Source organism: Castor canadensis, chromosome 3, assembly GCF_047511655.1.
Source record: "Castor canadensis chromosome 3, mCasCan1.hap1v2, whole genome shotgun sequence".
NCBI classification, from domain to species: Eukaryota; Metazoa; Chordata; class Mammalia; order Rodentia; family Castoridae; genus Castor; species Castor canadensis.
The window spans coordinates 31,206,377-31,234,065 of record NC_133388.1 but is presented as its reverse complement, the minus strand read 5'-3'; the positions used below and the strand labels follow the sequence as shown (position 1 = coordinate 31,234,065).

Genomic DNA, 27,689 nt, shown 5'->3' with positions numbered 1-27,689 from the left:
GACACAAACAGATATTATATACCTATGGCGGCATTATTCACAATAGCCAAGTCAGAAGCCTCTGAAATGTCCCTCAGCACATGAAGATGTGAACAAAATGTGGCATATCCATACAGTGGAATATTACCCAAGCTGAAAAAGGAAGGCAACTCTAACACATACTACAACACAAATGAACCTTGAGGACTTTATGCTAAGTGAAATAAGCCAGTCACCAAAAGACAAATCCTATGTGATTCCACTAATGTGATTGTGCCCCGAATAGTCAAAACCATAGAGCTGGAAAGTAGAACAGCGCTTACCAGATGCTAGCAGGAGAGAAAATTGAGAGATGGGGTTTAAAGGGAAAGAATTGTAGTTCTGCAAGATGGAGAGTTCTGAGAGTGGGTGGTGGGATGGCTGCACAACAGTGCGGATGTGCTTGATACTGCTAAACTGTACACTTAAGTTGTCAAGCTGTAAGATTTGTGTGTGTTTTATCACAATTGCTGAGATGATAGAGATTGTGTAGGCAGTGCTCACAACCCTACAGAAGTAGGTGTTTTTCTGATGTGCATTTTTCATCTGAGGAAACTAAGGCAGAGAAGCTGAATATCATGTCCAAGCCACACAGTCAGCAATGCCACTGAGATTCAAACACAGGCAGCTCGTGTCCAGATCCTGCTGACCAGCCTCTTGTCAGAACGCCCGGGCCCCTCAGGTGATTTAGTTTTATCAGCTTCCTTCCCTCATGCAGCTAAGAGCTGCTGCTTAGACACTGCAGCCTTAGCCTGCCTGCAGCGTCTGGCTGTTATCTCAAATCACTCAGCTCAACGGGGATTCCTGGCAGTGCGGGCGCCTGTGGTTTAGGCTGGCTTTCTTGTAATCTGGCCATTTAACTTTCCCTCATTTGGAAAGAGACAGACCTGGAAAGGGAGGATAAGGAGCAAGGGTGAGCCTTCTGCCTCCATGCAACCTGGATAGGGTTGGTGATCTCTTCCACACCCAAACTGCCTGCCGAGGGGCAGAGGGACACTGGATGCAGTAGAAGCAAGGAGCCTGGCACCTTTGCAGCAGACGGGGAGAAGGAGGAAGGGAAAAGCAGGAGGGTATGAGGATCACCGCTGGGCTACTTAGAAGAGCATTCACTGTGCAACTCTTCAGAGACCCTGAAGCAGGTGGCCCCTCCTTCTGCTTCACTTGTCCTATATTTACTGGCATTGTGTCATGTTCCAGAGAAGAGGGGAGGGAAAAGACAGATGCCAGATCAATCTGCCCTCCTTTAGATGATTCCTCCTTTAGATATTAGTTACAACCCAGCAGTTGTAACTAACAGTGAGCTCCATGGCCAGCACTGGCACCCTTCCCAGCTCCCTAGCAACAGAGGCTGGAAGCTGAGCTTTCCGCTGGGCACGCTGCCTGTCCAGGCAAACCCAGCCCGCTTCTTGAGGAAGAGAGGAGATATGGGTGTCGGTAGACACCTGCCAGTTTCTGTCATGACCTGTTTCTTTCCAGTCTCCTCCCCTATGGACAGGGGTCATTGCCTCTCTGCAGACCTCTACCTCAGCATAGTGACTGCTGCAAAGACACATTTCTTAATTCTGGTTTGCCACAGCCCTGACCCCTCACACACAAGGTTGGGGTCCCTGTTGCCTAGAAGTTTCAGAAACTAGTAGTGAGTACAAAAGCAATAGTAATCTTTCTTTCTTTCTTTTGGTACTGGGGTTTGTACCTGGGGCCTTAAACACTCTACCACTTGAGCCACGCCCCTGCTCCTTTTTGCTTTGATTATTTTTCAGATAGTGTCTCATGTTTTTGCCTAGGGCAGGCCTTGGACCACATTCCTCCTACCTATGTCTCCCAAATAGTTGGAATTACAGGTATCACCTACCACACCCATCTTGTTTGTTGAGATGGGATCTCAACTTCTTGCCTGGGCTGGCCTCAAACTGCAATCCTCCCAACTCCAGCTCCTAAGCAGCTGGGATTGCAAGCATGAATCACTATGCCTGGCCAAACACTACCAAAATAAAGATAAGCGTACCATGGGATAGATCAGTAGAATAGAATTAAGTGTCCACAAAGAAATCCATTTGTCTGTAGCCATTGATTTTCAACAAGGGTACCAAGTCTGCAGTGGAGACAGAATGGTCTCTTCAACAAATGGTACTAGGACAGGTGGCTGTTGACATGCACAAAAATTAACCCAAAATTAATAAAAACCCTAAGTAGAAGGGTTAAAGCTATAAAATTCCTAGAAAAATGGAAAAATACATAGTAATAAATGTTTATGTCTTTGGACTAAGAAGCAATCTCTTATATATGATGCCAAAAAGCACGTGCAGCTACACAATTAGATTGGACATTGACAAGATTTGTGGTGGGGGGAGGGGTGTTGTAAAAGACACCAGCAAGAAAGGTGAAAGACAGCCCACAGGATGGGGAGAAATATTGCCAACCAAATATGGCAAGAGATTTGTATCCAGAATGTATTCAAAATCCTACAACTCAACAGTAAAAGACAACCCAATTTTTTAAATGACCAAAGAAGTTCTTCTTCTCCTAAGAAGATATAGAAATGGCCAATAGATACACTGAAAAGATGAGTCATTTGGGAACTATAAACCAAAACCAAAATGAGATGCTACTTTACACCCTCTAGAATGGCTACCATCAAGCTTTAGGGATGCAGGGAAGTAGGTGGGGATGTGATACCGTGTGACTGCTTTGGAAGTTAGGCAGTTCCTCAAATAATTAAACATAAGCAATTCACATCTAAGTGTATGTTGAAAAGAAATGAAAACACATGTCCACATAAATGTTTGTGTATGGATGTGCATAGCAGCATTACTCATAATAGCCAAAATGTGGAAACAGCCTAATGTCTACCAGATAGTGAACAGATAAATAAAATGTACTCCATTTATACAGTGAAAGGGTTTGCAGTCATAAAAAAGAATGAAGTGATCCAGGTTTGGTGGAGCATGCCTGTAATCGCAGCTCTTGGGAGGCTGAGGAAGGAGGATTGTGAGTTTGAGGCCAGCCTGGGCTATATGCAAACCATATTTCAATCCTTCCCTAACAAAAACAATGACGTAGTGATGCATGAAAACATTATGCTACGTGACTAAAGCCCATACCAGAGTCCACGTACTGTGCAATTCCATTCTTGTCAAATGTCCAGGATGGGCAAAGCCAGAAAGTAGATTAGTGATTTCCCAGGCAGTCCTAGGGAGTGACTACTAATGGGGACGGGGTTTTCTCCTAGAGCAATAAAATGTTCTACAATTAGATTGTGGCAGTGACGGCACAACTTTGTGAACTATACATTTTCAACCAGTGAGTTTTATTAACACTTGAAATGCATCTCAATCTACTGAAAAAGTCAAACACAAAATAAAAAGCCTTCAGTGTAAACAGTCAGCTTGTTTTTACTTCTTAAATCAGCAAACTAATAAGTAGGAATTCTGTGTGTCTTGTTTCAGCCGGCATTTGACTACTCCTCTGCTGTAGGTGTACCGCAAGGTGTTGGGCAGAAAAACCTAGGGGACGTGACCCTTTGTGTTTTATGCTCCTAGTCAGCTGGTGTGCTTGGGGGCTGGCAGCTGTCCCTGGGCCTGGCCTCACTTGCTTTGTCCCATTTGGAAGGTGTCAGGCTCCAGGGTATTTCTGTTGCTTTAGTCAGCACAAGGCAAGGAGGACCTTGATTATAGTTTCAGGGCCTTAAGCTTCACCTCGTGCTCCAAATCCACGAAAGAGCAGCTGAGAATGGGGCTGGCTGTGCCGCCAATTGCTTCTTCCCGCTGTTAATCCCTTTAATTCTGCTGCTCCTGGGCACCCTCCCCTGACACCGTCCTGTTGCCAGTTGTGATATGATTGAACAAGTGGTTTGGACTTTGAAAGGTGACTCTCAGAGAGACCTTAAGTGACCCAACCCTGACTGGCTGGGATGCCCTTGGTGTTTGCTTCCATGGAGCACCGGAGCCTATCTCTGGGCTGACCTCTCCAACCATGCCTGGTCTGAAAAAGGAAGTGGCTGCTACCAACTTGCTCTGAGCCACTGGCCCTGCTGCATTCAGGAGCACAGCATTTCACTGCTAAGCAAAGGCAGTGAGAGACTTCCAGTCCTTTAGGCTCTTACAAGAAGAGTTTATGTCTGTCTGACACGAGTTATTAAAACAGGCCACAACTTGGGCTGACAGAGTGGCTCAAGTCGGGCACCTGCCTAGCAATCGTGAGGCCCTGAGTTCAAACCCCAGTACCACCATAAAAAAAAAATGGCACACCTAGCTTTGATAAATGGGAATATGTCTGTGTTTCTGCCTTACTCTGGCAATTCCTTATCAAGAAGTTACAGTTTTACATTAAAAATTGTCTTTCTCTTTCTCAAACAGTGAGTTTTATGAAAGCAAAAACAAAAAAACCCAAACCACTTTGAGTCACTTTTCAATCTGTGTGAATTTTTTTTTTTTCAGAGAGCACTAGAATTCAACCAGCTCTAATGTCTCCCTCTCCCCAGACTGATGAACTGTTATTAGTTTTCTAAATTACACTTACAGGTGACTGCTTCCTTGTGGCATGTGAGCAGGGAACCCAGCTGTGTCCTGGGATGAGAGAAGCCTTAAACATCCGCCTGCCAGGACTGTCCTAGGCCTGGTAGTTGTGGAGCGGGAGGGAAGAGAAGGGCAGAGCTCATCCCGGACTGTCTTCTTAGTTACTGTAGGAAGGGGAGCAGGAAATAGAATCTGCCCTCGCCATGAGGCTAGGAAGAAAGAAAGCATGATCTGATGAAGAGCAGGTTAATCCTGCTATTTCATTTCCCTTTCAGAAAGACTGAGGGCAGGGTTGGGATAGGAAGTATTTGGTTTCACATCTGTTCCAGGAATTATCCTCGGCATAAATCCATCTTTCTTTTAAGGCATCCTAAAGCATCCAGGAGCTCCTCCTCCTGCCCTGCCTCTCGCCCTCCCAGTTTATTTCCTGGCCACAGAGCAGCTGACAGACTCGCAGAGAGATCATCTTGTCATTGCTACTGAAGAAGGGACTCTTAAGTCTTGAAGTCAGAATTTCTATGGGTCACAGGGATCATTGTTGGGCTCTGCTCTCCATGAAGGGTTGAGAACAAAAAGTGAGTAGCATACCAGCACTGTGGTGTAATGAAGACTTCATCTCAACTTTGCTGCTATTTGTGTGATCTTGGCCAAGTCATCAAACCTCTTTGAGCTCAGGGTCCTTGGCTAGAAAATCGGGGTGGTGTTTTCCAGAGTGTACTTGTTACATAAGCCTTCACATCAAACCAGTTCAAGGTTGCTGTCTACCTCACACCAGTTCTAAAAGAGTCGTAATATGCTCCCACATTAAAAGACTACACAGGGGCTTTCAACAAAGAAATTGATTTTAACCCAGAGTTTTTTAAATATATCTGACCCAGAGCCATCTCTCCTACAATGCTGACCATCTTGACAATTTTGCGAAATGAGGTTCAACTTCAAACTGCTGCATGTCCATAATCTGCCACGTACCGTGATTGCCATGCTTGCTTTACACTGACTTTCCCCTTTCGTACCTCCTTCTTGGGAAATAAGAAAAATAATTTCACACATGGCAAGGTGACCTCCAGTTCTAGAAGCTGAACTTAAGCACCAAAGCAGTTATTAGACCAGCCCACAGTTAGAACTAGAATTGGGAAAAGCATTCTGGAACTTCTGTTCCCCGCCCCCGCCCCACCTTTCAGGAGTTTTCTTTCTCCTGCGGCCTTTGGGTGTATGCTTCTAAAAGTTAGTCTCTGAATTAATTATGCTCAACCCAGAATTGGGTACATGTAAGGAATAACAAAATGAATAAATCACAAGGTTCCTAGCCTATAATTCAGAGTGTGTGTGTGTGTGTGTGTGTGTGTGTGTATATATATATATATATACATATACAGGGGCCCACACTCATAAAGCATGCACACAGCATCCCTTCTCAGCCCACTCTTGTGTCTGGATCCGTGGGTCCCAGCCACCTCCTGCTAGCCAGTCACATGGGCCTGAAGCATAACACATGCCAACACACTCTTCCTAGGAGCCCTCCCAGTCACCTTCACGGGGGGGGGGGGGGGGGGTGCAAAAAGCTGAGTCTTTCTAGCTCTTTCCCTCACCTACATATCTAATTGGGTATCAGTTAATTTACTTTACCCTTTAAATACCTCTCTGGTGTTAAATCCATCTCACTTGTACCCAGTGCCTTCATTAAGACATATAACACCTTTTGTTCAAATTACTAGTTTTCCATATTGATCACATCACCCTCAATCTTATGCTGTCATTCTCCTCCTCAGTGCTCTTAAAGTAATCTTTTAAAACTAATGAAGGACTGGGGTGTGGCTTATGTGATAAAGAGCTTGCCTAGCAAGTAGGATGTCCTGAGTTCAGACCCCAGTACCTCCAAAAAAAGTGACTATGATACTTCCTTACTTAACAGCCTTCAAAAGCTACCTTCAAAGTACTAACTCCTGACACGGGGCATGGTGGTGTACACCTGTAATCCTAGCATTCAAGAAGTGAGGGCAGGAGAACCAAGAGTTCCAGGCCAGCCTGGGCTACATAGTAAGACCCTGTCTCAAAAAGCCAAGGGCTGGGGATATAGCTCAGTGGTAGAGTGCTTACCTAGCATGTGCATGGCCCTGGGTTTGATTCCCAGCACCACAAAACATAATAAAGTACAAATTCCTACACTGAGCTACCAAAGGTTTTCAAGGTCTGCTTTCTTCCCTGCCCGTTGTCCACCAGTCCCCCAATACATGGGCTTAAATCTCAGTGGTTCTAGATTACTTGCTATGCTATCTCAAACATCCACACCACTGCACAAGATATTTCCTCTTCCTGCAAATCCTCACTTCCTATCGGTTCCTAGAGCAGCCTTGACCTTCCTCTAGCATAGAATTTGCTAAAGTATTTGATCTTACGTTATTTTACTTATTGACCTCTACTACTAGATTATAAATTTCCAAAGGTACTAGCAATCAATGTTGCTCACCTCAGTCATCCTTTTTTTTTTTCACAGTCCTGAGCATACAGTAGCTGTTCTGTAAGTGAATGCAGGATTGAAGATAAATTTCTAATGCTACTATAAGCTTTAACATTTACCAAATAAGTCTCTGTACAGTGTGAAGAGCATCTGTGCAGTGTCCATACACTGTAAATGATGGGCATTTTAATAACTGTGTCTATACTTCTTTCTAACAGAAAACAGAGACATTCCATTTTTGCAATCATTTTTCCTGATATTCAGAGGCTATCCTAGTTCATTTGCCCAGAACTTTATTTTTTGCTTTTGCTTTGTTTTGTTTTGTTTTTTGTTTTTGCTGTGTAGTCCAGGCTGGCCTGGAACTCACTCTATAAGCCAAGCTAACCCTGAATTCCTAGCAATCCTCTTGCCTCAGCCTCCCAAATGCTGGGATTATAGACATCACCTACCACACCTGGCTCACCCAGAACCTTCTGCCTTCTGGGAAAAAATACTAGGTATATAGTGGAGTACCTATCTTTAAAAATGCTAAAGGTATTAAATCCACTACTCATTGACTTAAACAAGTACGGAGCCAGGGGTGGGTACATGCTTATAATCCCAGTTCTGGGAGGCTGAAGCAGGAGGATCTCAAATTCAGAGAGAGACAGAGAGAGAGCTAGATTTAGGTACAAATCTAGAATTGACTCAGTCACATGCTAGGTATATATGCCCATATTTATGGATTGACCATTTTCTTTTTTTTATGTTTGTGCTGAGGGTACATTGTGGCATTTACAAAAGTTCTTAACAATATATAAAGTATATCACAGTTGAATTCACCCCATCCATCATTCTCCTTTATCCTCCCTCCCCCAATCCTGAAGTAGTTCTCATTTTTGCACTTACATACATATATACACAGTATTTGTACTGTAAGTCACCCTCCTACACCCTTTTCCCATATCCTCCCCTCTCCCACAGGTACCAACCTCCCAGCCTCCCCAGACAAGACCTGTTCTCCGATTTTGTAAAAGAAAAAAAAGACATTTTTGTTTAAGATAGCTATACAGGGAGTTCCCTTGTAACATTTCCATATATGTGTGTGTATGTGTGTGTGTGTGTATATATATATATATATATATATATATATATATATTATAATCCATATTGATTCATTTTCTCTATTTAACCCCTTTCTACCTTAGTCCTGTGATTTCAACAGGTTTAGAAATTCTGTATTCATTCTTGTATAAGAAGTGCATCAACCATATTCACCTTTTTAGCTTCCTTCTTTTACTTCTTTCTCATATATGACCTCCCCTAAGTGTGACCTGTTTTTCATAATACTGCTTATTTTTGAATTAGGTCTGTATATTCCACATATGAGAGAAAACATGTGGCCTTTGGCTTTCTGAACCTGGCTAACTTCACTTAAGATGATGTTCTTCATTTCCATCCGTTTACCTGCAAATGACAAAATTTCATTCTTCTTTAGGGCTGAATAAAATTCCATTGTATATAAATACCACATTTTTCTTAATCCATTCGTTGGTAGTGAGGCATCTTGGCGGTTTCCATAGCTTAGCTATTGTGAATAGCACTGCAATAAACATGGGTGTTCAGGTACCTTTATTATAACCTGACTTACATTCCTTCCAGTATATCCCTAGGCATGGCATTGCTGGATCATATGGCAGTTCTATGTTTGGTTTTTTGAGGAGCCTCCATACTGTTTTCCATGGTGGTTGTACTAATTTTCATTCCTACCAACAGTGTATGAGGGTTCCTTTTTCTCTAATTCCTCGCTAACATTTATTGTTGTTTATGCTCTTGATAAATAGTCATTCTAACAGGAGCGAGGTGGAATCTTAACTTGGTTTTGATTTGCTTTTCCTTTTATGGCCAGGGATGTTGAGCATTTCTTCATGTGGCTTGTTTTGTTTTGTTTTGTTTTAGTTTTTTTTGGCCATTTGGACCTCTTCCTTTGAAAAAGCTCTGTTCAGTTCATTTGCCCATTTCTTCATTAGGTCATTGATTTTTTGGGAGTTTAGTTTTTTGAGCTTCCTGTATATTCTGGTTATAAATCCCTTGTCCAAAGGATAGCTGGCAAAGATTTTTCTCCCATTCTGTGGGCAGCCTCTTCAATCTGGTGACCATTTCTTTTGTTGTGCAGAAGCTCTTTAATTTCATGTAGTCCCATTTGTCAATCCTTTCTCTTAGTTGCTGAGCCATTTGAGTTCTATTTAGGAAGTCCTTGCCTATGCCTATTAATTCCATTGTATCCCCTGCTCTTTCCTACTCTAGTGTCAAAGATTCAGGTCTTACATTAAGGTCCTTAATCCACTTTGAGTTGATACTTTTACAGGGTGAAAGACATGGATCTAGTTTCAGTTTTCTGCATGCAGATATCCAGTTTTCTCAGCAATGTTTGTTGAAGAGGCTGTTTTTTCTCCATCATATGTTTTAGGCACCTTTGTCAGAAATCAGGTGGGTCTAGCTGTGTGGATTCCTATCTGGGTCTTCTGTCCTGTTTCACTGGTCTCTGTGTGGATTGACTATTTTCAGAATGCAGTTATTTGTTTCCACTTCCCATTTGTCCTAGTACAGCCCCCACTGGGGGAAAAAAGTAAAATAAAAGGTCAATTAGCAGAACACTGATTATTTTTTAAATGTTTTTACTTATAATGTCAAGGAAGAAAGATGCAAACAGTAATAACTAAAGTGAGATATACAGTAGAAAAAAATCCCAGACTTGAGTTCTATTCCTGCACCTGCCCCTCACTAGCCCTGCAATCCTATGCAAGTTAGGAAACCTCTCTGAACTCAGCGTTGTCATTGTACAATGGAAATACTTTCCATTTAGAAATATTTTCATGCTTGCTCTGTGTCACCCAAATTAAAATAATGGCTATGTCTTCTTCAAGGGATTACTGGGAAAGCCAGATGACATTCTGCATGTGAAAATATAGTGGTTGCCTTTTTTTTTTTAAACTATCAAGTGACACCCCAGAACAGTCTCAATTTTCAGTCATTAAATACTCAGTTGCTCCTGACAGAAAAGTATACTGATTCATTTGTAGCAAGTTAGAAACAAACAAACAAAAAAAATTGGCTTTAACCCCAATCAACGGAAAATTTCAAGTAGCCACACTACTCTTTGCATTTCAGATAATACAGGATTTTCTTTGTTGATAGGTAAGGTTATTGGTTGTATTACTTATCTATTGCTGCATAGCATTTTTTTTATGCCAAAACTTATGGCTTTACTACACTTATTATCTCACAAGTGTCTGAGGATCAGGCTTCCTAGCTCAGGTATCTCACAAGGCCTCGGTCAAGCTGGAAGTTGTGATCTCATCTGAAGGCTGAACTGGGGATCTGCTTCCAAGCTCACTTGCATGTTTGTTGGCAACCTTGTTTTCTACTTAGTCCTCTCCCAAGGCTTTCCTTCCTTGACCCCTGTGCTGGGGTTTAAACCTAAAGGCTGCTTTTGTAGACTGAACTGTGTCCTCCTGAAATTCATACATTAAAGTCTAAACCCCAGTACCTCAGAATGTGACTATATTTGGAGACATATCTTTAAAGAGGTGATTAAGTTAAAATGAGACTGTTGAGCTTAGCCCTAATCCAGTCCACCTCTTTGAAGTAGAGGAACTTTGGACATGCAAGAAACACCAGGGATGTGTGCACCCAAAGAAAAGACCATGTGAGGACACAGTGAGGAGGTGCCTGTCCAGAAGCCAAAGAGAGTGGCCAGACCTGCCAACACCTTCATCTTGTTCTCTGGCTTCCAGAACTGTGAGAGAGTAAATTGATGTTATTTAGGCCATTCAGGATGTGGTATTTTATTACGGCAGCCCTAGCAAACTTAACACTGCTGCCTCGTGACATGGTAGCTGGCTTTGTCTGGATAAGCAATCTGAAACAATGAGAAAGCACCCAACGCAGAAGCCACTGTCTTTTTATAACTTAATCTTAGAAGCAATATCCTGTCATTTTTTTTTTATGTATTCTCATTCTTGGAAGTGAGTCATCAAGTCAAGTGCATACTCAAGGGGAGGAGATAGGACATAAGGACATGGATTCCAGGAGTCAGGGATCACCAGGAGCCATCTTAAAGGTGGCCTCCCACACTAGGATTTTTAAAGCATTGAGATGGACAATCTGGACATTTTTGCATGATAAAGTAGATCAGCCTCACTAAATACGCTGACATCTTGGCTGACTTACTCTGTAGGCCATAGAACCATTCTGTAAAAATAAGATTGTTAGGATCTGAAAGAGAAAAATTTGACCTTTAGGGCAAGACTTTCTGGGGGTGAAGAAGAGCCTTTTATGGATTAGACTGAGGAGAAATGATATAGTAAATGCTAATTCTAAGTGTCATACAGTGATTCTCAGCCTAGGGTGCCTACCATGAGAACATGAGGGGCAGTGTCACAGGCTAAAAAAGCATAGTCAAATCAAATACAATGCTATGTATGGGAAGTGAAAAGAAATGTACAACTTTCATAAAACAGACAGTAAAGCTGCACAGATCTCAGCTGATGGAGCACAGGGTGGAGAAAGTTGAGAAACTGCTGTACCCTTTCTCTTTCATGGACTGAAGGGAGGATAAATTGGAGTGGTGTAGAGATGGGCGTGCTTTGTACTGTAATCCCCAGAAAGATGAAACTGTTTAGAAAACCCAGTGAAGAGCAATAAAAATGATTAAGGGGCTGGATGGATTAGTTTGGATGATAAATATAAAATAGTCTACATATTCAAGAGACTTCCATGAACTTATATGAAGAACTTTCCAAGAGAAGGGTTGGTGATTGTTGAACCCAAGCTTTAGTTCAAAGGATCCGGAGGACATCTGCTTTGTGGTGATAGTGAGCTGACATCTGATTCCCCAGTAAGGACACTGGGTTCCCTATAGCTGTAGCCTCTAAAATTAGTAGTGTTGTCAACTTGAGGCCTCATGTTTGTCTAACCATCCGAGTCCATGTGGCAGAGCTGCATTGTCCCAACTAAGGTCAGACTTCTTTTCATCAACAGCCTTCTTTTGGGTTTCTTAAGTGATGCTACTACTATAAGGGAAATTCTCCCTTTTCCTTCCAGAGCTTTCTGACAAACAACATCTCCCAGTATTTAGCTACAATAATTTAGCTCCTGCTTTATCAGAACTCTTGTCTGGGTGGGCCTTTGTTATAAGAGAGGAAGAAGCTGTTTCCTGTTATCTCCTGGTTGCACTATAACAAGATGACAGACTGATTCTTAGGGTCCATTTCAGTTTTCCTTACAAAACGTAAATATGCAGAGAGTGAGAGAAGGCTGGGACCTCACTGGACCCACACTAAAAAGGTGTCAGGATTTGCATGTTTATAATGATTACCTAAAGAGTTCTCTTGGAGTAGATGTTTCTCTGGATAAGAAATAATTATCCAGTTATGTTGTTAAGTAAAAGATGCCAAAACAAAACCCAGTATAAAATATGCTCCTACTATTGTAAAAAGGGGAGGAGGAATGTATGTTTGTATGTTCATAGACTGTTGTGAAAAAGATACACATGTACATACACAAATCAATAGCAGGGAGCTGCCTACCCGTGAGATAGAGACCCCAAAGTCTTTAGTATTGTTTGATTTTTTTTTTTAAGTCCATGCATGGATTACTTTTAAACAACACAAACAGAAAGAGTTTTTAAAAGAAAAAGCCCTGGAAGGAATAAAATTGAAGTTACTCTGTGTAGCCTTTAAATTCAGGCTCTATTATCTCCCCAGTAATCTGAGTTTTCCAGTTCTCTCTGCTTTTTATCACTGTACTTTGAAAAAAAATTAAACTATCATGATAGTAATAGCTATTTATTGAACACCTGTTATATCCCAGGTGCTGTAATTTTACATAATTTTCACTTATACATTATAGCAGTCATATGAGGAATATTTCTTACTGCCTTGTTTTTTTTAGTCAGAACATATATCCCTTCCTTTAGTTCTGTTTTAAAAATAGAGTGTTCCAAAATTAATTTTCTACCAAATGCCAATGAACACTTTGCTTCAGCAAAGATTAGAATGGCTCTTTTCCTGAGAGGCATTTTGGGTCAGTTCTAGCTTTGGGTTTTTCTCCTCTCTTTGTGTTTTCTTTCTCTGTGCTTATTTTATCATTTTATGCATTTTCAGAACTTCAGCTTTTACCTTCATTGTAATGATCCTGACATCTGAGTCTTCATTGATGGTATCCGGAATACAAAGTAATTGAGCCCCAACTCAAACATCTAGGAAACGGTTTGACTTACATTATTGGAGAGGAGAGAGAGTTCTCAGGATCTGAGAACTAAGTGTGGTCAGATCTTTCCTCTTCTCCATTCCTCTCTGTCTCATGCTCTCTCCCCATCTTTTCTTCATCCCTTTTCATTTCTCAGCACAGCTTCATTGACCCCGATTTCTTGCTTTACATGATTTCTTCCATCTAGAAGCTCAGACGGAGCTGTGTGGTTTGAGCAGATCCAGAATTATTCTTCCCACTTTAGTGACCAAAAAGTAGAGAACCTGTCTCTTTCTATGTCAGTAGGAAAAGTTTCCCAAAGAAGTGCTGTGATTGGCCCAGCTTGATTGATAAGGCCACCTCTTAAACCATTGCTGTGGTCAAGAGGACTCAGACTTTGGCCAGGTCTAGATTGCTTGCCAACTTCTGTGTTCGAGGTATGGCTAATATTTGCAGTCTGGACATAATAACCTATTTGGAATCCAGGAAGGAGAGGGAGCAATTTCCCAAAAGAAGCTGTATTAGTTAGCTTTCATCACTGTGACCAAATATCTGACATAAACAACTAAAGGGAAGAAGTATTTATTTTGGCTCAGTTTCAGAAGTATCTCTCCATCATGGCAGGGGGCGAGCAATTCATATCATGCACCTAGGAAGGAGAGAAGGGGGAAATACAGGAAGAAGCCAGGGCAATATATGTCCCCCAAAGACAGCCCCAGTGACTTTACTTCCTCCAACTAGCTTTTGCCAGCTCCCAATAATGCCATCATACTATGAATCCATCAAGGGATTAATCCATTCATAAATGATCTAATTGATTCCTTAAACAATTGGACTTTACAATTGTGCTTTACTAATCCTCTTGGCATCTTTCAATCCAATCAAGTTGGTTAACCAGCACAGAAGTGAAAGGGCTAAAACCAGCAGGTAAGGTCATTAGGCAGACAAAAACCAGTACATTCCCCTACTTTCCACCCTTTGCTTTTAATGTCTGTACAAATACGAGGTTAAATTAGACAATACATGCAGAAAGCCCTTCAGAAGCTGCCTAGAGCAGGATAAGTGATAAGTTGATACTGCAGTTAGTGAGTACATATTTTTTTAATTGTGAGGAAGTATGTATAGTACAAAATGCCATTTTAACCAGTTTTAAGTACATAGTTCAGTGGCATTAAGCACATCAACATTACCATCACCACCATTACCATCACCACCATCCATCTCCAGACTTTTTCCATCTTAGAAAACTAACCCCGTACCCATTCAATAATAGCTCCCACTCCCCTGTGCCCCCAACCTCTGGAAGCCACCATTCTGCTCTCTGCCTCTATGAATTTGACTATTCTAGGTAACCACAAGTAAGTGGAATCATACATATTTGTTGTTTTGTGACTAGCTTATTTCACTTAGTCTAATGTTCTCAGAGTTCGTCTGTGTTATAGCATGTGCCAGAATTCCCTTCCTTTTTAAGGTTGAATAATATTCCACTGTATGTATATACCATATTTTGTTTTTCCATTCATCTGTTGATGGATACTTGGGTGGCTTCCACCTTTTCACTCTTGTGAATAATGCTGCTACAGACATGTTGTACAACTTTGTTCAAGTCCCTGCTTTCATTTCTTTTGAATATATACACAGAAGTAGAACTGCTGGGTCATACAGTAATTCTATTTTTAATTTGCTGAGGATCTGTCATCCTGCTTTCTGTAGTAGCTACACTATTTGACATTCCCACCCACAGTGTGCAAGGGTCCTATGTCTCCAGATCCTCCCCAACACTTGCTACTTTCTAGGTTTTTGATAGTGGCTGTCCTCATAAGGGTGAGATGGTTTTAAGTGCTTTTAGATTAAACTGAAATACTACTAGTGCCACTGACAGAATTAGCCTTGTAGATGATGCCATCAGACAGAGATTCATCCTTATAGATACCTGTTAACTCTGTGAGTGGCTAAATCCTCCCTGGGAAGGAGCATGAGGTGCAGCATAGCTCCAGAGGACTGAGAAGGAGGCCTGGGGGAGCTCGGGAGCGGCCCGGGGAGACCCCTGAGTCACACAGGGCAGGAATGACTTTGATGCTGTTGTTATTTTCATGTGAATAAGGCTCTACATGGCCCTCTGTACTGTCACAGTGCCTTTGGATGGATGATGTCATTTGGCCCTTAGACCAATCCAGTGTGGTGCAGAGGTTTTCTCCCATATCACAGAGAGAAAAGCTGAAGCACAGAGATCACAGTCTTCCTGAGGTCACTGCTGGCACAGTTCAGTCTCTCAGGAGGCTGAAGGCCAAGTAGTTCAGAAATGCCCACAGCATGAGTTCATCCTCCCCCTGGTGCGCAGGTAGTCACTCTTAGCTCGGGCAACCTCATTCTTCAGCTTCTAGAGACAGAATATACTGCCGTCTCCGCTTGCCCTGAGCTAGTAAGGAGCTTGATGCTCTATATGCTACAGCAGTGGGTTTTTACCTATGTCATGACCTCATGGTGGGTCACATTCAGGCTCCCAAGAGCCAGTGGGACTTGTCCTTTTCCAGCTGTGTCTTCAGTAGCTTCATGTAGGTTATTTGAACTCCTTTGTGGTGGACATCAGCCAGGATGAAGTTGTAGCTTTTGTTTGTTTTACTGGAGAGCCTATTAAACATTTACTAGAACACATCAGGACACAACCATCAATGGTCTCTCCCTACCGCAGTGGGACAGAATGGAGTAGAAAGAATCATACCAGGGTCCATGTTTAATAAATTAAGTTTGTAAGAATCTATTTAAGTCATAAAGATGTTTATGTGTGTGTTCAGTGACCACATAAGATGCAGTTTTTATGCTATATTGCAGCCCCTCAAAAGTTTAAAAGTCACTGGTCTTCTGAGCTTCAGGCACAGAGCAAGTGCCTCACCTACCCACCTCCTCAGTGTGGCTCCACTACAGGAGGACGAGATGAATTTTCACTATGCCGGGCATCCCTGCCATGCCAGTCTGTTCTTTTGAACACAGAGCTATATGTGAAAACCCATTCATAAACTCCACGAAAGATTTTCTACACAGAGCAGAAAACAGTAACCATTAGTATTACTAAAACCCAAAAGCAGCAAAAATCATATTAATGCCCATAGTTCTGCTCAGCCATTCTCCATTACCAGAGCACTCTATGAAGAAATTAATTTTTTTAAGAAAGTAAAGAAACTTTTCATAAAATGAGTCATTTTCCTTATAATTGTTACCAGAAGGTCAGCATGGTGATCTTGACTCTGTCACTCATTGAGAGAGTTCCAGGCAAGCCTTGGAGCAGAGTAGTAAGAAGTATAGCATATGACGGGATAGTAAATGTTACTAGAATAGTTAAATCTAGGTTTTATATGTAGACAGAAACATGTCAGATATACTTAAGTGAAGTGTGCTTCAAAACTAACAAGGTACTTAGATCACAGAATGAGATCCCAAGAACTTTGATGTAGATCAACCTCTCAATTTTTAAGTTTTCATAAAAGAGTAGTTATTAAGCATTTTCATGCAAAAAAAAAAGCTGTCAAGTCTGTGAAATGGTCTTCCCTTAGGGTTTTCACTATCTAAATGAGTAACAAAAAGTTACTCATTCAACAATTTATCTCTGTTCCATGATGTAATTTTATCATATGCATTGCTCATTGTAATAAGAAAATGTTTGTTGTAATAGAAATTAGCCACAATAAGGGGAACATAATTTTTTCAGGTTTGTAACAGTTAAATAACTCTTGTTTCTGAAAAACAAATCATATGCAATTGTCTTAGAAAAAGAATTAGGCTTAGCTGGGCATGCTTGCCCACTCCTGTAATCTTAGCACTCAGGAGACAGAAGCAGGAGGATTTCATGTTTGAGGCCAGCCTGGGCTACATAATGAGACCCTGTCTCAAAAAAATGGAAAAAAAAAAAAAGAATTAGGTTGTTGTATAAAAACAGGAACCCTTAAAATAGTTTTTTATTAAAATTATCCAGTAGTCTTTTGCAAATAGAAAGTAAATCACACCCACACACACTTGAGCTGATGCCAGCTTTGACATCTGTGACTTAGCCAAGTTCCTTGTTGATTAGCAATTGCAAGAGTTTCTGAGAAGACCTGTGCCCTGGAACTTGTCTGCGATGGTCATCAGCCCCATGCCCCGTGGCTGCATTTCAGTTCCCCAGGGGCTGTCTTTGCTCTTAACAAACCCCTCGCAGCTGTGCCCAGTTCCTCTGTATCACCCAGGCAGGGTTTCATGAAATGGAGCAGATGCCCCAGTGCCTGTATTGTTCATTCCTATGTGCTGGAGCGGTGCCCAGGAAGGTGAGGGGGCAGCAGGTTGGCCCTCACCCTCCAGCTGTCCCCTTCTACTAATGTCACTTAGGATATAAATAGATTGATTCCTTTCCCATCAAACAAGAATGTTGCCAGAAGAGATGATCAGGGCCAGCCTGATCAGTTGAAACAGCTAAAATTATTTACATTTAGGTAATCTGAAAAAAAATTAAGGTTTTAATTTTATTTCTCTTAATGATCCAGTTCTGTGTTCACAATGTTTGAGGTTTGGGTCTTCACTGACACAGAAATCATGATGGATTCTCTCTTTTCTGAACAGGAAAAACTGAGGTAGATGAGCTCATTGAAAATTTGCATCTTATCCATTCAGACAGCTGATGGACAGTGGAGCCCTGGCCTGGAAATGTGGGTTGCCTACCACAGCAGCCTTTTGCTGTTTGCACAAGTATAGTTTCTGTTGTTAGTTGGGGGACTTTGCTGCCCATAGGGTAACACTGCCATTGATCATTCCCACATTTGTCAGTAGCACACTTGTAAACATTTACATGGCAAAAGGCTGGGTGCTCTGAGCAGAGAGAGAGAGAGAGAGAGAGTGAGAGAGAGAGAGACTGAGACAGAGAAGAATAGAAATAAAACAATTAATTTCCATGCCAGGACTAAGAAGCCAAATGAAAAGGATGGGTACCTTCAATGGCTGCAATTTCAGTGACCTAGGAGAAAAGGAGCCCACCTGCATTCATGGCTACAGAGGCAATAAGAACAAGGCTGTAACATCGTTGTTCTGTACACCTTTCCTGTTGTTATTATCAGATCACTTGATCTCTAGTCAGGAGTGGAGATTGAAGTGGCTCTGGATTGGAATTACAGCAGGGTGTAAGGGACAGTAAGCAAGGCCAACATGCAGAGTCAAACAAGAGACTCGTCACATAAAGATGGGACCGCAAAGGGTGAGATTCCATCTCCATAGAAAATCAAGCACAAATAAGCCCTCCCTCTTGAACTGTTTCACCCCCTCAGGCTCTTAAACCTTGGTGCCCAATAAAGTGGATTAGGGAAGTCTCCCCTGATAATTTATCACTACAAGCTGACCCTTACATAAGCTTGGGCATGAATTCACATCCCTAGGTGGCCTGCAAGACTTGAAACTAAGAACTCACTTTACAGTGGTCCCAAGCTGCAAGGGGACAGTGACCCTAGAACTTCACAAAGTCAAATGCATATTGTATCTGGAGGAATTCTTCAGCCAAATCTCAAGTAATTCACAAGGTAAAATTCTAGAAATGTGGGATCACAGTTTAAAATTACAAAACACCACAAGCAAGAGCCAGCAAAAACAACAGATATTAGACTTGCAAAGACTAAACACAGAAATTACCAAATGATGCAAAATGAATTTTTGCATATGTCTAGAGAAATCAGAGGAAATAAAAATATGAAGGAAACCAATAGATTATGACCAAGTATATTTTTATAAAGAACTAATAGCACTTTGAGAATATGATAATAATTGAAGTTTAAAAATCAGTACGTTGAAGTCAGGTTACAATAAAGGCACCTGGACACCCAAGTTTATTGCAGCATTATTCACAATAGCCAAGTTATTGAAACATCTGAGATGCCCCCACTACCGACGAATGGATTAAGAAAATGTGGTATTTATATACAATGGAATTTTGTTCAGCCCTAAAGAAGAATGAAATTTTGTTGTTTTCAGGTAGGAACTGAAGAACATCATCTTAAGTGAAGTTAGCCAGGTTCAGAAAACCAAAGGCCACATGCTTTCTCTCATATGTGGAATATAGGCCTAATACAAATACAATTAATATGAAAAAATAAATGAAATGAAATGAAAAATGCTAAGGGGAAGTCACTAATGAGAGAGGGATGGTAAAAGAACAAAGTTAAGAAGGTGAATATTGTTGGTGTACTTCTGTACAAGAATGAATATAGAATTTTTAAACCTGTTGAAATCACCATAAGAAGGGGACTAAGGTAGAAAGGAGAAAAATGGAGGGGATGAACCAATTCAGGATGTAATACATGTATACATGGAAATGTCACAAGGAAACTCCCTGCATAGCTGTCTTAAACAAACAAAAATGTCATTTTGGGTTTTTTGGTTTTTGTTTTTTTTTTTTTTTTTTTTTTTTTTACAAAAGCAGAGAAAAGGAGAGCAAAACAGGTCCTGTCTGGGGGTTTGGTACCAGCAGGAGTGGGGAGGATGTGAGTAGAGGGTGTAGGAGGGTAAATATGGTACAAATTACTGTGTGCACTTGTATGTAAATGGAAAAATGAGACCTAAAATTCCAGGGATGGGGGAGTAGAGGGATAAAAGAGAATGATGGAGGGGTGAATTCAACTATGATATATTATAAGAGCTCTTGTAAATGCCACAGTGTACCCCCAGCACAACAAAAATAAAAAAATACAAAGAAAGAAAGAAACTGGGGGAAAAAAAATCAGTACATTGGCCTAACTGTAGATTAGGCCCAGCTGAGAGATTTAATGAACTCAAAGATGTATTTAAAGAAATTGTCTTGAATATAGCACAGAAAAAAAAAAGGTGGAAAACCATTGAGAAAGCCTAATATCTAATTAGAGTGCTAGAAATTAAAAAATAGACAAGGGATAATATTTGGAAAGATAATAGCTTAGAAACTTTTCAGAACTAGTAAAAGATACATGTATTTCACTGAGTAACAAGAAATCCACATTTGTTGTACACATCATCCTGAAACTTAAGAATACTGAAGACAAAAAATCAAAGCAGCTAGAAATAGGAGTGACAATTGATTGACAGCTAAATTCTCAACAGCATGATGGAAGCCAAAATATGGTGCAATGTTGCCATTGACAAAAGAAAATAATTACCAAAACAGAAATGTATTTAAAGCAAAAATGTCCTTCAAGAGTGAGGATGAAATACTTTTTCCAACACATAAAATTCAAAGGAGCTTGTCATTAATCAATCTTCACCAAAAGAAAGTCTAAAGAATGTATTTGAGACTGAGGAAGGTGATACCAAGATGCAGGAGGAATTGTGACCAAAGAATGTTGCCATACATGGACAATTATATGATATTAATGCTTTTCTGAATTAAAATACATAACATACCTAGGAACAAATCTAACAAGATCCATTATGTTTATATAATATATATAATATTTTATACATATATGTATATATATATATATACAGTGACCTGATTGAGGTCACTTTAAAAAGTTAATGGAAGGCTGAGACCATAACTCGTAGTAGGGCATTTGCCTAGCATAAAGAAGTCCTGGGCTCAATTCCCAGCACTGCACGTGCACATACACGCGCACACACAGAGTGAAGTAAACGAAGAGCTATGTGTTCATGGATTAAAAGTTGGTGAAGATAACAACTCTCCCCAAAATTGGTCTGTAAATTTGAAGGAGGGTGCTGGTTGTTTTTTTTTTTTTTAAATATGACAAGATGTTTCTAAGATTTATATGGAAGAAAAAAGAATCACCTTTGTACCCCCTAAAGAATGGGTGTGGAATTAGGCTGTGTGCAACTTATCTTAACAAAATAGCAAGAGTTATTATCAAGCTAAGGTACTTGAGAGTGTAGTGTTGGCACAAGACAGAGAAACCTAAAACTGGTCTTCAGATGGAAACAACTTATGATGGAGAGGCTAAATTGCAGTAAAAGTCATTTTTTCAATGAGTGATGTTAGGACAGTGAGTTACTGTATGGGAAAAATGAAATTAGATCTGTGCCTTACACTGTATATAATGTTAGGTTGGATTAAAGACTTAAATATAAGAAGGCAAAAGTGTGAATGTTTTTTTAAAAAAATCATTATTCCACAATATAAGGAAAGGAGTTCTTAAAATCAGACCCAAAAAATGCAAGGTACAAAGGTAAAAACTGATAAATTTGACTTTGTTAAAATCAAGAAGTTCTAAGATATAAGAACAGTATTGTAAATCTTCCCCTTATGTCCTTCCACCAAAGATACATTCTGAAATATTTATGGATAAAACAATATATTATTTGGGGTCTGCTTTGAAAGTTTTCCAGGAAAAAAAAAAAAGGTGAAGACAGAGATGAGACAAAAAATGGCAGAAAGTTAGCTAGGTGAAGTGGCCTACTCTTGTCCTAACTACTCAGGAGGCTGAGGCAGAGGGATTGCAAGTTTGAGGCCAGCCTGGGCGACTTAGCAAAACTCCACCTTACAAAAAAAAGGGGGGGTTGAATACTGATGATTATCAAAGCTAGATGATGTGAATGAACATAGAAGTGTATTGTACTTTGTATTTTCTTTGAATTTTTAAGATGAAGGGACAAATGTAACCAATGCACAATGTAAGGCTGTTCGGAATTGTCACAATGAATCCTCCTGAACAACAAATATATCCTAATAAAAATGGAATAAACAAATAGTTTTTAAAGAAAGCATCCATATTTATTATAATGTTCTGGATTTCTGAAAGACTTAACATTTTTTTAAAAATTATTTTCTGATGGAGCTGGTAGAGTGGCTCAAGTGATAGAAGCCTGCCTAGCAAATGTGAGGTCCTGAGTTCAAACTCTAGTACCAATCTAAAAAAAATTATTTTCTGAAAAAGCTACTTGTTAAGTACATATTTAAATGTGATCTGAGTATGAATTTCCATATAAAATAATAAATCATATAAACCAGTATCTTTTTAAAAATATCATAAATGCCAGTCCTGGGGATGTACATTGTAATCACAGCACGAGATAGGCTGAGGCAGGAGGGTCATGAGTATGAGGCCAGCCTGGGCTATATAGCATAAGCAACAATAGAAAAAAATAGACTAGACGTCATCAAGAAGTCTGTGCTTCAAAGTACTTTATCAAGGAAGTGAAACAACAGCCCACAGAATGGGAAAAAATATCACAAATCATATATGTGGCAAGGGACTCGTATCTGGAATATACAAAGAACTCATACAATTCAATAAAACAAAAACAACTCAGTCTTTAAAATGGGCAAAGAATCTGAGCAGACATTTAGCCAAAGAAGATCTGTAATGCCAATGAGCATACAAAAACATCTTCAACAGCATATACACGGGAGAGATGCAAACCAAAACCTGCAGAGTACTACCTCACACCCAACAGAGCAGAAGGGCTGCAGTCAAAGTGACAGCAACAAGTGGCAAAAAAATGGAGAAATTGGAGCCATCACACCTGCTGCTGAGGGTGTAAAATGGTGCAATTGCTTCTGAAAAGTTTGGCAGTTTCTCAGGAAGTAACAGAGTTGCCAAATGACCCAACAATTTTCTCATTCCTAGATCTACACAGAAGGGAATGAAAACTGCTCCAACAAGAACTTGTACATGGGTGTCTACAGCAGCATTATTAATAACAGCCAAGAGGTGGAACCAGCTCCAGTGCCCAGCAGCCGATAAATGGATAAACAGAATGTGGTATAGGCCCAGTAGACTGTTATTCAGCCATGAAAAGTAATAGAGTACTAATGTATGCTACAGTACAGCTGGCCCTTAAAAACATGGTGCTGAGTGAAGGATGTATTCACACAGGACCACACATTGTATGATTCCGTTATATGTAATGTCCAGGATAGGTAAATTCCTATGTAGACAGAAAATAGATTTGTAGTTTCCCAGGGCAGGGTATGAGAGGTGTAGGGGGTGATGACGAAGAGGTACAGGGTTTTGTTGAGGGATAATTAAAATGTTCTTAAATTGATTGTGGTGATAAATACACAATTCTGAATTATATACAATAAATGAGTGCATTGTCTATGTGAATTCTATTATAATAAAGCTGTTTTTTTTTTTTAATCAATAACAACTCAGTAGGAAAAACACATCAGGGCATTTCACAGAAGAAACATACACACAATAGATGTTTGGAAAGATACTCGGTGTCATCCCTAGGAGATAAATGCTCATTAAAGCTACTGTGGAACATTGTCATGTACTCACTTGAGTCACAAAAAGTTTCAACTCCAGCTATACCACGACACCTGAAGAGGATGTGGAGAAGGGAGGGAAGCTCATCAGTGCCCAGGGGTGTGGGCACCTCCTCACCCAGCAGCTCCCCTCCTGAGTGTTCCCAAAGAAATGCTTCCGGCATGTATCCAGCCACACATAAAGAATTGTCATGAGAGCACAGTAAATCCAAAGCCACATACATTTAGGACAGAAGTGTATGTAGTAAATAAGCCTGTTTTTAAAAAAGCAAATAAGGATAAACACAAAATTCGGAGGCGGGAATGGGGAAGAACAGGGAGAGTCTTACCAGGGATTTGGGAGTAAGGCCCTTCCCTCAAACTGAGTAATGGGGTCCATAGGTGTATTTGGGACGATGGGGAGTAGAGTGTGGAGGGCAAAGTATTTTCTGATAACCCAACACCAAGGGAAGAGTTAGAAAATCTCAAAAGGATCCATGAAACCTTTCCATGCAGTTCAAAAATGCTAATGCTGACCCTGAGTTTCTAGAAAAGATAGATACATTTAACATCTTCTATTTCAGAAACAAGGGATCTTTTTTGTTTTGTTGATATGGGGACTCACCATGTTGTATGGGCTGGCCTTGAATTCCTAGATTCAAAGCATCCTTCTGCCTCAGCTACTTGAGAAGCTGGGCCCAGTGAAGAGGGATAAAATGTTTTTATCCTGCTGGGCATGGTGCACATACCTGTGGCTCCAACTACTTGAGAGGCTGACGCAGAAGAATCGAGCCCAGGAGTTCAAAACCAGCTCGGGCAACAGGATGAGACCTGTCTTAAAAATTAAATAAACTAGCCCAGTGCTGGTGGTTCACGCCTGTAATCCTAGCTACTCAGGAGGCAGAGATCAGGAGGATCTCCGTTCAAAGCCAGCCTGGGCAAATAGTTTTGCAAGACCCTGTCTTGAAAAAACTCCTCACAAAAAAGGACTGATGAAGTGACTCAAGGTGTAGGTCCTGAGTTCAAACCCCAGTACCACTAAATAAATAAATAAACTAAAATAAATGTTTTATCCAAAAAACAGAACTACCCAAAAAGCAGCAGCAGCAGAACATAAATACTTTAGGAAGGTTTCCAGCAAAAGTGGTTAAAATTCAGTCATGTGTTTCAGGGTAACTCCATTTATTGGGGCCACCACTTCATCCTTCAATGGTGATAAAGAAACCCCACATTGCAGTAAAGAAGTAAAACCCTACACTCTCAGGCACTTAGTGGTTGATGTTCTTTTTTTCAGATCCCACTCACACTAACAGATGAACCCACACACACACAGAGGAAGAACCTGTTTGCTGCTCCTGGGTGCATGACTGCGGGCGAAGCATCCAGCAGTACTGCAAGTGGTCCACAGTATTTTTTTGCTGCCTCAAAGTCCCCAAGGCCTTCAAGCAGAAGTGGCAGTAGATGGTTGCCATCAGCCAAGCCAGACTTACTCTGGGACAACAGGAAATCAGATCCTGAGGGTTTGGATGGAACTTGACAGTGGGGACACTCGACTGATGCATTCTCTACCCTGTCAGCTCGCACGTGTATTTTACCTTTCCTTTGCCCGCCCACCCCCAACCTTCCCCCCGCCCAGTCCCCAACCTGCTTAGGTCTTCTCTGTCCCTTTCCTGCTGCCGCAGAGATGATATAAAAGAGGCTCTTTGGCTATTTGCATTTTGCTTCCTCTTCTTTTCCAGATTGCACTATTAAGCTGTATTTTCTTTGTACAAGCTTAAAATCCCAGCATCATTGTCTACCAAAGCTGTTCTCCCTTTTCAGAGGGTCTGGGGGAAGGAGCAGTACACATCACAAGTTTCCCAGAGAGTGGAGACAAGTTGGTCTGCTGCTGACGTGAGCCAGGGTACAGACACCCTTTGGAATTACTGATTTCTAAGATTTAATAAAGTAATTCTATTTTTATTTTCTTTTTTCCATTTACTAATTTCCCAAAATCAATATCCACAAACAAGACTGAAATGGAATCTTTTCATTTTATTTCATGGCTGGACAATTTTTAAACTTCATTTTAGAAATATGAACATCAAGAAATTGTTTCAGCAGATGGCAGGTCCAGGCCGGTTCCCAAGGGTGACTCCCACATTGGGGGAGCTGGTGCGGGCAGATTTCTCCATGACCAGCCCCAGCAGGTGCGCCACAGTCCTGCCTGGCAAATGAATCTGGACAGTGTGGCATAGCCCTAGCTCCGCTCTACCTGGCCTGCTCTCCTGCTTCCTCACTTTTCCCAGGTCCTCACTCTGGCTTCTACTGGAGAAAAGGCTGAAAGCAGGGCTGCAAACCCACTGAAGTGTTCACTTAGCTTCCCTGGGGAATTTCTGGGGGAGAATCCATAGTCAGGCCTCCAGAACAGGAAAATGACACCAGAAAAGACAGAAAAAGGGTGTTACCACCTTCTCAGTGAATGAAAACAAAGTTTGTTTGTGAAGGATGAGGGCCTGGCTACAGGAGAGAATAATGTATCCCATGTTGCCTGGATCTACTGGGTAGTAGTTTGAGAACCATCTTAACTCACTTGGCTTGAGTTGGCTAGGAGACAAATTCAGATTCCTCTATAATCTGCTGCTGATGTATAGATTTGAGAAATAAGGGGTTGGGGATTTCATCAAATGAATCTTGTGAAAAAGGGATAAGACAGTCAATATGAGCCTAGTGCAAGAACTATAAGAACAACTACAGTGCTTGGAATTGCCCTAGGTATCCAATCAGAATTAAATCCTCAAGCTGCATTCACTGTATGCTGGCCAGGTGCTAAGACCACAACCCAAATCTTTCCCTACCAAAGTGTTTTCAAGTCACTCTTATTGGTACTGGATTTGTCTTGGTTTAAAAAAAAAAAAAAAAGATGGATCAATTGAGCCTCTTGCAACAGAGGTGTCATTTCCAGTATCATTACCCTCCCCCAAAACAAGTGTATATTTTTGAAGACAGACAATGATCAAGCATCTGTAGTGCCTGTAAGTGGTATGAAGAAAGGGGAGGCTGGGCTTCAACTCCTCCCATATATGTATCTTCTGCTTCACGTCAGAGTAGTGCTCTAGCACCAAAAAGAACATCTGGAATCTCAGCATGTTCTGTTTTCTTTGGAATACTTCAGGAAGCACATCTAGTTGCCTTGGTTCATTAGGATGAACCACAGACCAACCTTCTAGTAATGTCCTATGAGTGGATAAAAAAGGGAGATTCAGTCTAGATCCCAAAAGATTACTTCCCATTTCTTTATTGATACCCCAAGAAAGGACTAATGTACTGCTTCTCTGAAGGTGTCTTTTTTAGCCAACCTGGACCTTGCCCCGGTCACAAAGACACTTCTAGAACCTGGATTGTACATTTTTACTAAACAAAGGTGATTCTCATGTCCACTGAAATTTGAGAATGATTTTGACATCTGGGATAGCAACAGCCATATCTGCATGCTAGCATGCTGTTTGTACCCACCCCTCTACCACTGGCTCCTGGAGGAAGACAGAATGCACGCCCACAGCCAGGATTTTTAAGCAGGGATATAGGCCGCTGAAGGACAGTGGAAGAAAATGGATGCCTATGGGATGAGAGCAGCCTTAGAACTGGCTAGGCATAGACAAAGAAGGAAAAAAAGGCTTGGTGACCAAGCACAGGAGCTCAGTCTTGCTGAACTCCACAAGGAACAAGGCACACACACAGGCATGAGCATATACACATCCTCTAACCTGCAAACCTCAGCTATAGACAGGGTTCCATACCATTGCTGACATAAGCTTGCTAGGGGCAGGTGGCTTTCAGGAGCTGCAGGAGGGTTCCCTGCTAGAAACCATAGCAGGTGGACAGTGTATTCCTAGATTCCCTGTGTTGCCCTGGAGTCTGTGACCTCAAAAGCACGTTGGGATTGTGTTTTTCTTGCCCTCTCCCATTCCCAGACCCCTAATGAAGCCCATAGTCTGAAATGGGGGCGCTGGTTGGCTCTTTTAGACTTAAACCAATAATAGAATTTGCCTCTTAGGCCATTTGCCTTAGACAGCTTCTCTAGTTCTCAGGTGATTTGGGGACTGAGGTGAGATTTCCAAAAATGTGGATCATTTAGGTTGAATGTACAAATCACATTTCCGAAATACACAAGAGTTCACACCTCCCAGTTACCTGGAGGTCAAATTTGTGTGCTTCCTTCAAATCTGAGCTGCTGCCTATGTGTCTGAGAATAATATACTCTGCAAGAAAGAAGGTGCACAGACAACAGTGCAGTACTCTC

General features: G+C 41.1%; 1 protein-coding gene across 16 annotated transcripts in view; it reads left to right on the top strand.

The window, feature by feature from the left end:
- Ttll5 (tubulin tyrosine ligase like 5) overlaps positions 1 to 26,333 on the top strand; it is a 264,716-nt gene extending 238,383 nt beyond the window's left edge. For 14 of the 16 annotated variants that reach the window (XM_074067497.1, XM_074067496.1, XM_074067492.1 and 11 more), the window contains one exon: positions 24,702 to 26,333. Coding sequence is in view for 2 of the 16 variants with exons in the window: in XM_074067494.1 (XP_073923595.1) it covers positions 24,702 to 24,724 (23 nt within the window). In the remaining 14 variants the exon portion in view is untranslated. Of the gene's footprint in view, positions 1 to 22,784; positions 23,326 to 24,701 lie in introns of those variants that run through there. The other 2 variants (XM_074067499.1, XM_074067495.1) reach the window with 2 other exon arrangements.
- The last annotated feature ends 1,356 nt before the right edge of the window (positions 26,334 to 27,689 follow it).